Here is a 14277-nt window from a genome sequence, read left to right as displayed (position 1 = left end):
AGAGGGGTCAGTCCTGGACAGATGGAACATACAGGAAATGAGCAGAGATGGTGCCAGGTTCTCTTCATGCACCTGGCACCATCTGACCTGGGGTTCGCTAGGTCTGGGGGCACCTCTCCAGACAGGAAGGTCACGGGTGACCCAGTGGAGCAGGGCACTGCCTCCGGTGGTCGAGAGAACTGTGCAGTGGCGTGGCACCACCAGCAGAGGGCGCCAAAGGCACCAGAGTGAGGCAGCCTGGAAAGGCGAGGGTCCCCGGGAGGCCGTCACTGGCAGAAGAGTTTGGGATGGCCTGGTCCATAGGAGGAGCCAGGAGCAGCCCAGACTGTGGGGTGAGGGGACAGGAGGGCCAGAGATCCCACCACGAGGGGCTGCAGAAATATGAAGACAGGCAGGGCGGTGGACAGGTGGAGTGATGACGCACATAGAATTGCTGTCGTGTGAGAAAGAAGCCCAGGGGCTGGGCCAGTCTGCAGCTGGGAAACTCCACCTGGGTGCAGGAGTGCAGTGAGGGCTGGTACGTGGCGGAGGGGGGCAGCGTCCTCGCCTGCATTCCCCAAGGTGGGCCATAGCACCTGGCACCGGATGACTCCTCCCGCCCCCTCATTTCCCACGTTCAATCCATCACCCGGTGTGGATCGCATCTCCTGAGAGCTGTCCCCATCCCCATTGCCCTGGCCGAGGTGTCATCATCTCTCTCTTTCTCCCTGTCACTCCGCTTTCACACACCCTCAGCCAGAGAGAGCTTCCTTGCTAACCCAGCCATGCTGCTCTCAGTTTACAAAACCTCTGAAGGCTCCCTGTTGCCAAGAGCAGAAAATCCATAGGAAGCTCTTGTCACTGTGCTCCTCTGTTGTCCTGGAGCAGTAGTGATGATGACAATGACAACAATAACAACAGCCCCAGAAGAGCAGTAATAACAGGTCACATTGCCAATAATAAGAGCTAATGCTTTTTGAGGAGTTACTAGGGACACGCACTTTGCTAACTTTTGGCCATGCATTGCCTCAGTGAATCCTCAGAAAAACATTTCCAGGGCTCTGTAGCCATGTGGGGCTAGAAGCTATGGTGCTAGACAGTGTCAATACACAGAACATGTCATCATCATAAAGGTTGTATTGGACGGTGCTGCCCTGAGGTACACCTCAGTTTCCTGAGCTCTAAAATGGGGATAATAGTATTTCAAAGAGTTCTTGTGATGATCAACCCACGCTTCACATATGTGAAGTGGTTTTGTCAAGAAGTGAACATGTGGCAGATTTTCATAATAATGAGTGAAAATCATTCAATCGTGTCTGACTCTTTGTGACCCCGTGGACTGCAGCCCACCCGGCTCCTCTGTCCATGGAATTCTCTGGGCTAGAATAATGGAGTGGGCTGCCATTTCCGTCTCCAGGGGATCTTCCCGACCCAGGGACTGAACCTGGGTCTCCCGCATCACGGGCATATTCTTTACCATCTGAGCCACCAGGGAAGTCCCTCCATAATAATAAATAATATCTAATATTTATACAGTGTCAGATGATGCTTATAGGGTTTTATGTATATTTATTTAACCTTCACGACAACCCAGTGACATGGGTACTTGTTATGCCTCTTTTAGAGTTGAGGAAAATGAGGCACAGAGAGCTTAGGCAACTTGCCCAAGGTCACACAGCTAGACTGTGTGGAGGCATGAAGCCCTACGAGGCAGGAAGAGGAGCCAAGAGGACACAGGGGGAGCTCCCAAGCTGATGGCTGAGGGTGGGGACTTGCCCCCGGGTCTTATGGGTAGAGCAGTGGCTACCTTTCCCACCCTCCGAGGGAGATGGAGAGGGTCTCGCCAGCCCAGGGTTCCAGAGCCTGGCCAGGCTGCATTCAAGTCCACCTGCTCTGAAACTTGGGCCAGGGCACAGGGGGGTTCGGTGTGTTCACTCATTAACTCAGCAAGCACATACTGAGCACCTACTGTATGCCAACATGGTGGAGGACAAAGCAGATACACTTTGAGAAAGAGACATGATGAGCTCTGCCCTCGTGCAGTGCAGAGTCTTGGGTAAGCAGAGACCAACGCTAAATGGCCACGCTAATGGCTAGAAGGCTTCCCTGACAGCTCAGTTGGTAAGGACTCTGCCTGCAACGCAGGAGACCCCAGTTCAATTCCTGGGTCAGGAAGATCCACTGGAGAAGGGATCGGCTACCCACCCCAGTATTCTTGGGCTTCCCTTGTGGCTCAGCTGGTAAAGAATCTGCCCGCAATGCGGGAGACCTGGGTTCAATCCCTGGGTTGGGAAGATCCCCTGGACAAGAGAACAGCTATCCACTCCGGTATTCTGGCCTGGAAAGTTAAGAGTCGGACAGGACTGAGAGACTTTCACTTTCACTTTCAATGGCTGGAATGACAGAGGTGCTCAGAGGAGGGGATGTAGATATAACAGCACAGCTCTCAGATTCGAGCTGTGCACACACCTAAACACTGGGTGAGATGCGATGGGGAGCAGACAGTGTGTGCAAGGGACCGAGAAGTCAAACAGCTGGAAGCCTGGCGGTCAGCGTAGCTGGTTCATCAGGGGCACTGGGGTACTCCTTACCCTTAGTGTTATGGGAAGACATGGGAGTGCTCTGAGTAACATCAGCAGATGTTGAGTCTGGGTATCCCTGCAGCCACAGCATGGAGGATGGATCAGGGCAGGGATGCCTGAATGCTGGGGACCAGGGAGGGGGCTGCTGCAGTGTGAGATGATGAGAGATGACAGCCAGAGAAGCCCCTCCCCAGCCAAGGGGGGCTTGGGCCCATCTCGCTGCCCTAAAGAGGCTGTGTGTTATGACAGCACATGGTTCTGGCCAGAGTCCAGGGCGCTGTGACCTCAGGCAGGTCCCACAACCTGTCAATCACCGCTGTCACCAGGGTGCACGGATGCCTTGGTGGGTGTGAACGAACGTGCTTCGTACACTGTCAAGCTCCGAACAAACTTGCTTTGTGTGTCAAACCCTTTGCCAGGCAGCGAGGATGCAGCAGACAAAGGCTCCCTGTCCTCGGAGGCAGTGTGTGTGCCACGCACGTGGGCACGGGGCTCTATGGGCGTGTCTGTAACAGACACACTCGTCTCCCGGGCAGACAAGAGCCTTTCAGAAGTGGCAGCTGCGGCTCCCCTCCCCCTCCTCCCTGAGGGTCCTGGGCAGGAAAAAGCAGGGAGATGGGGCACGTGTCCAGGTGGGGAGCAGGCAGGCAGGGGTCCCAGCGGGTCCTTACCTGGTGCAGGGCGGTGAGTCCATCTTCGTTACACAAATCAGGGCTGACCTTATTCTTCAGGAAGTAGCGCACTGCAACAGAGGGGAAAGAGGTGACTGTCTTGTCACACATGGTGTGTGCAGGGGTGCGGGGGACCCAGGTAAGACCCACTGTTCCCCAGGTCCCGACACCATCAGTCTTATTTACTCCTTACTACCTTCCCTGCTCTATCCTTCCCCACCCACTCTAACCCTAGTTCCCATCCTGGACCCAAGTGCAAAGAGAAGGATGCGGGGTCAGCACACACATACTGGTACAACTTCTTAGCATCAATACATTCAAGTCTACCTGCTCAGAGACTTGGACCACGGCACAGGGAAGCATCAGTGAGTTCATTCATTAAGTCAGAATGCACATATTAAGCACCTACTGTATGCCATTATGGGGAAGAGTGTTGAGATACACCAAGGAGCAAGAGACATGGACTCTGCCCTCGTGCGGCTCAGAGTTTGGGAAACGAAAGACGGACATCCAATGAGCAAATGCAGCAGCCCTGCAAGACCCTTCGCAGACCTCCACACTTTAGGTTACCCATCTCTGGTCAGTATCCAGCCAGGCCACTCCCACGGGGTGAGGTGTCCCTGAGGCCAGGGGGATGAAGCCCATGGTTTCCCTTCTGACCCATCTTCCCCTTCCCTGTTCACACGGCTGCAGGGCCGAATGTAGAGCCTGCACAAGCCTTGTCCCCAGATCCAGCTTCCCCAGGGTGGACCACGCAGCAAAGAAAGTGCGCCTCTAGGCTGAAGGGGCGACCACAGGGTGACTGTCTGCAAAGCCAGTGGAGGAACGTGGCTACACAAGCTGGCTTATGTGTGAGGCCCTCATGATGCTGGGAAAGCCGGGGACAGAGGCCAGGGTCCTGCAAACGCAGGAGCGGGCCGGCCCTGGCCCCTCAGAGCCCCTCCCATGTGAGTCTAAGTTGTGTCCGACTCTTTGCGGCCCCATGGACAGAGAAGCCTGGCGGGCTACGGTCCATGGACCCCGTGGACCCTATGAACCCTATGAACCGTAGCCCGCCAGGCTTCTCGGTCCATGGGATTCTCCAGGCAAGAATACTGGAGTGGGTAGCCATTCCTTCTCCAGGGGGTTCTTCTCGACCCAGGGATCTGGTCTCCCTCATTGCAGGCAGATACTTTTATCATCTGAGACACCACCTAGTCTGGCTCGCTCAAAACACTAGCCGAAGTGCGCCTCCCCTAGTGCCCCCTGGGAGCAGTGTCTCCATGCCACCACCCACACGCTGGGGCAGGGCCACTGTGGTTTCCTAGACGATTTGCCTCTGCTGTGGGGGGACAAACTGGAGTGAGCTGTGGAAGGGTAGAGAGCAGGTTGTCCATTCTGCAGGCTGAATGTCCGCTGGGCAACCCAGAGGGTGCAGGAGAGGGAGATGAGGTCTCTGGAACCTCAGTGGGATGGGGGCTGTCTTCATTAGGCTCAGATCCAGGAACCACAGGCCCAGCAGCACCCTTGGCCTGAGTGTGACCAGAGGTCCCTGCGAGGGGGAGGCTGAGGTCTCCACCCAACTTCCTGGCAAGAGGTGACATCTCCCACAGACTTGCCCCAGATGCTGCTGGGGGTCAGGGGGACAAGGGGCTTATATATGGTTTACACTCAGGTCCTCTGGAACTGCCCTGTCCACTAGGGAACCACTGGCCACAGCGAGCTCTTGGGGTTTTTCAAACGTTAACTTGCAAAAATTCGAAATTCACTTCCCTCAGTCACTCTGGACACATTTTAAGGACTCAACAACTACAAAGCAAAAATGTTAGTTGCTCAGTCGGGTCCGACTCTTTTGCAACTCCACGGACTGTAGCCTGCCAGGCTCCTCTGTCTGTGGAATTCTCCAGGCAAGAATACTGGAGTGGGTTGCCATTTCCTACTCCAGGGCATCTTCCCGACCTAAGGATCGAACCCAGGTCTCCCACGTTGCAGGCAGATTCTTTACCGTCTGAGCCACCAGGGAAGCCCCCAACAACTACAGGTGGCTACCATATTAGAAAGTGCACAAACAGAACATTTCCCATCTTCACAAAAAGTTCTATTGGACAGAGCTGTTTTGGGGCATTACACGTGGAAATTATCTGCATTACCAACTGCTCAGACCCTCCCGTGGCTCCCTACTGCTCTGGAAACAAGTGCAAAACCCTGACAATGGTGCAGAAGGTCCACCTGATGTGTGCCCTGTCTGCAGGCCTCCATCTCACACAGTTCCAGCGGGACCACTCATTCACACTGTGGCCTGTGAGAATGGCACCCCCTTAGGGCAGAGGAGTTCGCTCAGCTGTATGCAGTACTCCCAACCTACCTGCCTCTCCAGCCTCATTTCTTAAACTCCAAACACCTTCCACATTGGTCTTTTGTCAGCTACAGAGTCACCAAATTTCCTTTGATCTCTAAATTTTGCACTGCCTGTTTCCATTACCTGGACAACTTAGTCATCCACGCATGCATGCATCCATCCATCTAGCCTCACCCATTCATCCACCCATCCACCTACCTGCATCCATTCATCCACCCATCCACCCACCCATCCACCATCTATCCACCCACCCTCATCCATTCACCCATCCAGTCATCCACCCACCCATCCACCATCCATCCATCCACCCACCGGCATCCATTCATCCACCCATCCACCCACCCATCCACCATCTATCCACCCACCCTCATCCATTCACCCATCCAGTCATCCACCCACCCATCCACCATCCATCCATCCATCCATCCACCCACCGACATCCATTCATCCACCCATCCACCCACCCATCCACCATCTATCCACCCACCCTCATCCATTCACCCATCCAGTCATCCACCCATCCACCAATCATCCATCCACCCAGAGCCATGCATTCCATCTCTTAACACACACACACACACACACACACACACACACACACACCTGTCTCACTCCTCATCCTTCACATCTCAGCTAAAACTTCCCAGATGAAGGCACTCCCCCGTTCTGCACACCCACAGCATCTATACATCTCATATATACCCTTATCACAACCATAATTACATAACTATTTGGGTAATTATGATGGGCTTTGGGTCTGTCTGCTGGGACCTGGCACTCACTGCTGAGGTCTGGCACACAGTAAATCCTCAACAACCCTTCCAGGACCCTGACTTACTTGGTGGCCTCCTACCTCAGTCCAAGGACACAGCTTATCCATCTCTCAGCACAGAAGACCACCCTGCAGGGCTGACCCGGATGGCTCACATCTGGAGTATTCAGCGCTGCCCACAGGGACCTCCTACCAGGATGCACAGTACTGGTCTCAACCTCAAGGCCACGTTGAGAACACTATGGCAAAGCCACTGATCACTGTGGCCCAGCCTGTCCACAGGCCACAGGGGTGCCCTGGGTCTGACAGCTGGCCTTTGGAAGAGAAGTGACCACCGCGTCTCTGGGCATCACAGAAGGTTCTGCTCCCATTAGGCCAGGGTTCAAATCCTTTGGGGGTGGCTGGTGAACTAGGCTTCCGGTCCGGGAGACGCTCTTTGAGGCAGAATTTAAGCGTCAGCTGCCAAAAGCAGTCTTTGTGTGCGGTAATTATTGGGGTGTTCTCTGTGCGACGTGGGAACCTAAGGCATATAATTACTCCAATGTCGGCAGTTATTTTCAGCCCAAGAGGTGGGACAAGTCATCTCCGTCTCTAAGGAGCCGTCGATAGTCATGACCCAAGGTCCCCCTCTTGGTTCTACTTGTACTTTAGCTGGGAGCCTGGTTCTGGACACAACCCACTGGAGCAAAGACTCCACCATCCAGGACCTAGCCAGGCTTTCCTGCCTCTGGGGTTCAATAGCAAAATGATTTTTCTGGACTTCCCTGGTGGTCCAGTGGTTAGGAATCTGCCCTGCCAATGCAGGGGACACAGTTTGATTCCCTGGTCTGGGAAAATTCCACATGCCGCAGGGCGACTGAGCTCGTGTGCCACCACTACCGAGCCCACAGCTTTAGAGCCTGTGCTCTGCAACGAGAGAAGCCACCGCAAGGAGAAGCCCGCACACCGCAACTAGAGAGTAGCACCTGCTCGTCGCAACCAGAGAAAGCCCTCTCGCAGCAACGAAGACCCAGTGCAGCCATAAATAAATAAATACATTTTTAATGTTAAAAAACCAATTCCTCTATTCCTGTATCAACACTGTCTTGTTACTGAGCCCCTCATTGCACCTGGGTCGATGCACAACTGCTTTGTTTCATGGGTCCGTGTCTAATCATTCCTCCTATGGAGAAATGGAGACAGGGGCTCAGGGAAGTACAGCTCACCGCCACACGAGACGGAGTAGAGGAAATCAGAACCTCTGATTTCTAAGCCCAGACTCTTGACCACAAGGCTGCTCTTTTCTGCCCCCGGGGCCAGGCATGGCGACCAGCAGTGCTGGAGTATTCAGAGCTGGGCTAAATGCTGGTGTGGGGAGGAGGGGGATGGGAGCATGGGCAGAGTGACCTCCACTCTGTAAGCATCGGAGGCCCTTGAGTCCCAGGCCAAGCCTCTTCTGGCAGACAGAGGGGCTCAGAGACCTACAGCCAGGACAGCAGAAACACTGCAGCCCCCAGGGGGCATGGAGAGACATCTCAAGGGCCAAGTTAAAGACAAAGTTGCTTCCTTTCACTCCCTACTTAAAACTCTCTCCTGTTCCATACTGCTCTTAGACTAGAGTTCAGGGCTTCCCTGGGGGCCCGGTGGTAAAGAATCTGCCTGCCAACGCAGGAGACACAGTTTCGACCCCTGGTCCAGGAAGATCCCACAGGCCATGGAGCAATAGAGCCTGTGCTCCACAGCCCAGGAGCTGCAGCTACTGAAGCCTGGGTGCCCTAGAGCCCGTGCGCCACAAGAGAAGCCACAGCAAGGAGAAGCCCGCACACCAAAGCTAGAGAGTAGGCGCTGCTCGCCACAGCTAGAGAAAAGCCCGTGCAGCAACAAAGGCCCGGCACAGCCTAAATAAATACATAAATAAAATTATACATAAAAAGAACAGAGTTCAGAATTCTTCCTTGGCCTTCACTGGGTCAGCAAACTATGGCCCATAGGCTGTATCTGGCAGGCAGCCTGTTTCGATAAATGAAAATTTCTTGGCACACATCTGCACTCATTCATTTACGTATTGCCTGTGACTGCTTTTACCCTACAACACCAGAGTTGATTAGTTACAGCAGAGACATATGGCCCAGACAACCTAAAATATTTACTCTTAATATCTGGCCTTTTACAGAAAAGACTTGCTGACCCTGGTCTTCACAGTCCTGCATGGTGTGGTCTTGCCTACAGGGCTACCAGCTTGCTGTTTTCATCAGAGTCTATGGGAATGGCTTGCTCTGAAGTTGTGCAGTGTGCAGCCTGCTCAACTGGACCTAGCCATCCTATATCCCTAGCTCTCGAGGCTCTTCTCTTGCTCTCTGAGCACCTGGCACAATAGAGGTAGCTGGCTTAGGGGGATCTGAGGGGCTGGTGGGGGTTCAGAAAGGACAAAGACAAGAAGGGCAAGCGCTCCTCTCCAGCTGGGCACACCCACCACTTCTCCTGGTCACCCACCTTCAGATCTGCTCCCTGCCCCCACAGCCCCAACACCAGGCTTGCCCATCAGTTTGTCCCCATGATCCAACAGTCCTCCACGCATTTGTTCAGCTGTGACTTAGGTAAGTTATTCCTCTTCTCTGTGCCTCAGTGTTCTCATCTGTAAAATGGGGATCACAACAGCATCTCCTTTGTGGGGATGCCATGAGGGTGAAGTAAGACAACCCCTGAGAGCTACTACTATCATTTATATTAAAAACAAAAACAAAAACACTGAGTTCCTGCTTGGTCCTACTCTGTGCTGGGTGCTGGAGATCCTGCATTTCTCAAGAGCCCCTGACCTGGTCTTAAAAGACAAGGACCGTCTCTCTCCAGGGGGCTCTGAGCATCTGCTGGTTCAAGGACCACAAGTAAGGCCACAGCCAATGTCCCCGCCATCCACCCCCCCTACAGGCGAGACCCCACTGAGATGGCAAAGAGGTGGCTCCCGCCCTCCCCTCATGTATTCCTGCGCCTGGCACCAACCCCGTCGCTCCGCCCACACCTCCCTGGCAATCTGGCTGGAATCTGGGCCAAGCAGGGCCATCTGCTCCCCTCTGTCTCCAGCTGTAGCGAGCAAGGCTGAACCGGCCCATCTCGGCAGGAAGCTGGTGGTGGCTGCCTTTGTAGGGAGAAATCACTGCTGACAAGCTTGTGTTTTCTTTGCCACCTGACCCATTCCGCCCCATCGAGCAGACTGCCTGACCTCGGGCTGGTCAGTAACAGGCAACCACAGGTGTGGCTCCTGTCCTGGGATGTGAGGGACAGTAAGGCAAGAGGCATCTGCCCACTAGATGGAGATGGACCTTGGACAATCTACGTCTGCCGGGGGCGCCCTGGGGCTGAGCTGCTGCCGCCTGGCCACATGACTTCCACAATCATGTTCATGGGACACCCACTCACCAGGCCCTCCTCCCTTTCTATCTCGCTTCCTTTCCTGCCCAGCACCCAGCAACGAAGCCTCATCCTCCCACTGCCTCCTAGGCGCTGCATGATCTAGTTTCTGCCCCTTTCCACCCCCACTTTATCCCACCCGCACCTCCTCCCTGAATCCCTCACCAATTCAGTCACACTGGCTTCTTCCATTTCTTAAAGCAAGACAAAAAGTGAGCTCCTCAAGGCCTTTACACAGAGTTTTCTGCACCTGGAACCCTCTTTCTTCCCTAACTTGCGCCAGCAAACTCCTCTTTATCCTTCCGATTCCAGCTGAAATGTCACCTCTTCCAAGGGGCCTTCTGAGATCACCCCAATCTCAGTCAAGTTGCCTGAGTTATTCTCTCCCATAGTATCCTGCACGTTCGCATTTCTGTTTTGCAATAGTGCCTATTGCAACCGATACTTACAGGATCATTAGTGAGCATACATTAATTATATAGCTATTTGTTTAGCTTTTTTTAGACTCCATGAGGGCAGGGAACCCCCAATGACTGGTATCCCCAGTGTCCAGCATGGAGCCTGGCTCAGAGAAGGGGCTCAAGAAATATCCATTGTAGTGAGAACACCTGAAATCTACTGTCTTAGTAAATTTCTAGTACTGAGTACGGCATGGTTATTAGCTATAATCATCATGCCGCACACTAGAGCTCTAGATGTAGTCCTCCTACATAACAGCAACTATGTATCATCTGGCCAATACCTCCAAAAAAATGTAACCTATGCGAGGAGATTGGAGAAGGAAATGGCCATCCACTCCAGCATTCTTGCCTGGAGAATCCCATGGACAGAGGAGCCTGGCAGGTTACAGGCCATGGGGTCACAAGAGTTGGACAGGACTTGGCGACTAAAGAGAGCAAGAGATCGAGGGGATGGATGTCTTAATTAGCTTAACTGTACTAACCGTTTTTCTCTCTATATATAAAGATAGATAAACGTCATGTTGTACACCGTACATATGTACAATTTTTATTAAAATTTTAAACGATCTTCAGTCGTGTGAAGGAGCAAAGGTAGGAAGGAATGAGAGGAGAGAGGACTGCTCTGGTGGTCCACAGAGATCCTTGTTCCAGCTCCTCATTCCAGGGGCCATGGGACAGTGGGACATGGTCTCCCACTGGGGACACATGCACAGTCCCACAGACACAACACGAAGAGTGTGACTCAGGACTGAAAAGCAACACGCGTGGATTTCGCAGACACGCAACAGCAGATGCCCCTCCTTGAGCCTCCAGGGGCGGTGCAGCCAGACCTGGCAATTTACCAGCAGCCCACTCCCAGGCCAGGTACCAGACACCCTTCATGACCCTGCTGCCCCGGATCTCAGTCCTCACTCTGTCTACCCTACACATTGGGTGTTTTTTCTATAATTCAGCATCGACTGTGTTACAGGCACTTAGGTGCTTTATGTCTGTCAAACTCATTAGTCCTCCATTTATATCTATCAGCTCCATTAATCCACTTATGAGGACCAATGACCAGCTATTATCAATTAACTGCCTGCCATTATCACCCCAGTTTACAGGTGGGAAAACCGAGGCTCAGGCTTGAGCACGTGAAAATGACTTGCCCAGGGGCATGTGTCTAGGAATGGCAGAGCTAGGATTTTAACTCCCAGGTTCTGACTGTCTCCAAAGGCCACTTAAGCATTTTGCTAAAATCAGGCCAAACAAGGACCTGGGGAAGGGAAGGTGGGCAGCCAAGAGATGTGTAAGATGGATGCAGATATGAGCGTGAAGAGAGCCACAGAGCTGACAAAAAGCTAGAGGAAAGGTCAAGGTTGGTAGCAAGAGTTCAGCATTCAGTACCTGATAATAAGCCAATGGTCACTAACGGTCATCCCCAAACCTTCTCTTTAGAGCAGTTTGCAGGTGAGGACTGTGGGGCGGGAGGTTAACACTTAGCCCGAGGTCCCATGGCAGAGGAGTGCGGACTCTGGGGCGCACCCTGAGCCCCACCACTTCCTCTGTTGGTCTTCCTCCTGCATCTTCATTCCTGGCAGGCCCTACCCCTCCCCTAATGCATTCTCACACATGCGCCCCACCCCAGGCATCCTCAGGGCCTGCCTCCAGCTGCTGCACCCCACCCACTAGGCTGCACCACCTCCACTGGTCACACTTCCTTTCCTTTCTCACGTCCCAGGTCTGCATTGCTCAGTCTCATGGGATCCAGCACCTGCAGTCTGGTCAAACCAGATCCTTGGGCCCCCCTTCCCCCTCTGCCTCCCCCTCACAGCAGGCTGGCAGGGCTGCAGGGGGCCCAGCATGCTGCTCTGACCCTGCCTGAAGGGCCAGCACTCTCAGGAAGCAGTCTCTTGCCTCTCCTCCCAAGTCAAGGATGTCCTGGGTCCTCAGCGCACTGCACTTCCCAAGTCGTTCCACTGAGCAACTTCAACCTTTCCGCCCACCACTGCTCCTCCTCAGAGCAGAAAGAGCCAGAAATAGCTGCTTCCACGGGAGCCCAGCCGCCTTGGGCCGGGGGTGGAGTCAAATCTAATGGTGGCTTCTGCAGGGGCTGGTGCCTCCCATCCCAGCGGCAGGAAGTTCACCCCAGAATCCCAGGCCATGACTCAGCCATGGTGAAGGATGGGCAAGGAAGACCTGGATTTCCCTCAAAGTCACAGTCCCAGGCCCAGGCCCAAGGAGCCAGCCCTTGTTCTTCCCCGGGAAGCCCCCCTCCAGGGTCCATGTGAGAAGAGGAGGAGGCAGGACAATAACCAGTGTTGGTGAGGATGTGGGGACATGGAACCCTCACACGCTGCTGGTGGAAATGTAAAACAGGGCAGCTGCTGTGGGGAAACTGGCAGTTTCTCCAAATATAAATATAGATTTACCATATAACCCAGCGATTCCACTCTGAGCTATAGACCCAAGAGGAATGAACATATATGTCCACACAAAAACTAGTATCTCGATGTTCATTTACATTATTTACAATAGCCCCAGAGTGGAAACAAGCCAAATGTTCATCAGTGGAGAAATGGATAAAAAAAACGTGGTATGGTCATACCATGGAATATTATGTAGCCATAAAGAGGAACAAAGTGCTGACACCGGCTACACCATGGATGTTTCTTGAAAACATCATGCTAAGTGAAATAGGCCAGTAAAGACAGATCACATATTGTGTAATTCCATTTACAGGAAATGACCCGAATAGGTAACACTATTAGAGTTAGATAGAAAGTAGATCAGTGGTTGTTAGGAGCTAAAGGGAGCAGGGAATGAGGAATGACTGTTTAGGAGTACAGAGTGTCCTTTTGGTGAAACTTTTCTGGAACTATTAATAGATGGTGGTAATTGTTATACAATCTTGACTGTTATACAACCTTGAATGTGAACGTAATAAAGACCACAAATTGCACACTTTAAAGAGGGAATTTTTTTTTTTTGGCTGTGCTGGGTCTTCACTGCACCACGTGAGCTTAGTTGCCTCGTGGCATGTGGGATCTCAGTCCTCCCACCAGGAATCAAATCTCCGTGCTTTGCATTGCAAGGAGGATTCTTAAACACTGGACCACCAGGGAAGTCTTGATATCTCCCTTTTAAAAGGAGAGCAAAGGGGTCTACAGTGGCCTGGAGCATCACGCTATAAACTCATCTCCGTACCAGCCTGGGAGTTCTGAGAGGTCAGTACAGCACCTGTCCGGCTCACTGCTGTACCCACGTGCTAAGGACAGTACCAGGCACACAGTAGGTATTCGATCCTTACTTAATGGAAAGGGGAGGAAGGAGGAGGCCACTGGCCACTCGGACCCTAAGTGATCTGGTTTCTGCCCACCTCTCTTGGCCTCATCCATCCTTACCACCATGGACCCTTTCAGGACCACCCAAACCCCACTCTGTCCCTCTCTGGCATCTGTGGGCCTTCTCAAGTGCTATTCCCTCTATCTTCCTCTGCCTTCACTTAACCTGGCTAATTCTTACTTTATTATTATTTATTTATTTGGCTGTGTCACATGGGATCTTGGATCTGCATAGCGGCGTGTGGGATCATTATAGTTGCAGCATGCAAACTTTTAGTTGCAGCATGTGGGGGGGTGCGGATCCATGACCAGGGATTGAACCTGGGTCCCTGCATTGGGAGCACAGAGTCATAGCCACTGGACCACCAGAGTTAAACCTTAACCAGGTGTCTGTGTAAATGTCTCAGCTTACATGTCGCTTCCTCCATGAAGTCACCCCAGGCTGGGCCAGGTACCCTTCTCAGGGGTTTTCTGTTCCCTCCACAAGAACACTTAACACCATAATGTAGTTGTGTATGAATCTGTCTGTGTCTTCATTAGACTATCCACTCTGGAGGAATGGAGAAGTAGGAACCATAAACTTTATAGCCATCGTGACATAGGTTCCTGGTCAATATGTGATGGTTACAGGAGTCAGAGGAGCCTGCCTGGCATCTAACCAAGCCTCAGAACTGGCCAGAGCATCTCTCTTGGGTTATTTCATGCTTTGTCCTCCAATCAATGCTCCCAAGCTGGCCCAGAGACTTTTCCGTCTCAAAATCTTC

At 52.8% G+C, this 14277-nt stretch overlaps 1 protein-coding gene across 2 annotated transcripts in view; it reads right to left on the bottom strand.

Annotated features, from left to right (window-relative positions):
• PPP1R16B (protein phosphatase 1 regulatory subunit 16B) overlaps nt 1-14277 on the bottom strand; it is a 109053-nt gene that overhangs the window by 19960 nt on the left and 74816 nt on the right. For both annotated transcript variants that reach the window (XM_061127274.1, XM_061127275.1), the window contains exon 3: nt 3233-3303. In XM_061127274.1, the coding sequence (XP_060983257.1) occupies nt 3233-3303 (71 nt within the window). The remainder of the gene's footprint in view (nt 1-3232; nt 3304-14277) is intronic.

This window comes from Dama dama, chromosome 23, assembly GCF_033118175.1.
Source record: "Dama dama isolate Ldn47 chromosome 23, ASM3311817v1, whole genome shotgun sequence".
NCBI lineage: Eukaryota > Metazoa > Chordata > Mammalia > Artiodactyla > Cervidae > Dama > Dama dama.
The sequence above is the reverse complement of the archived record's forward strand: the minus strand, read 5'-3'. Positions and strand labels throughout refer to the sequence as shown.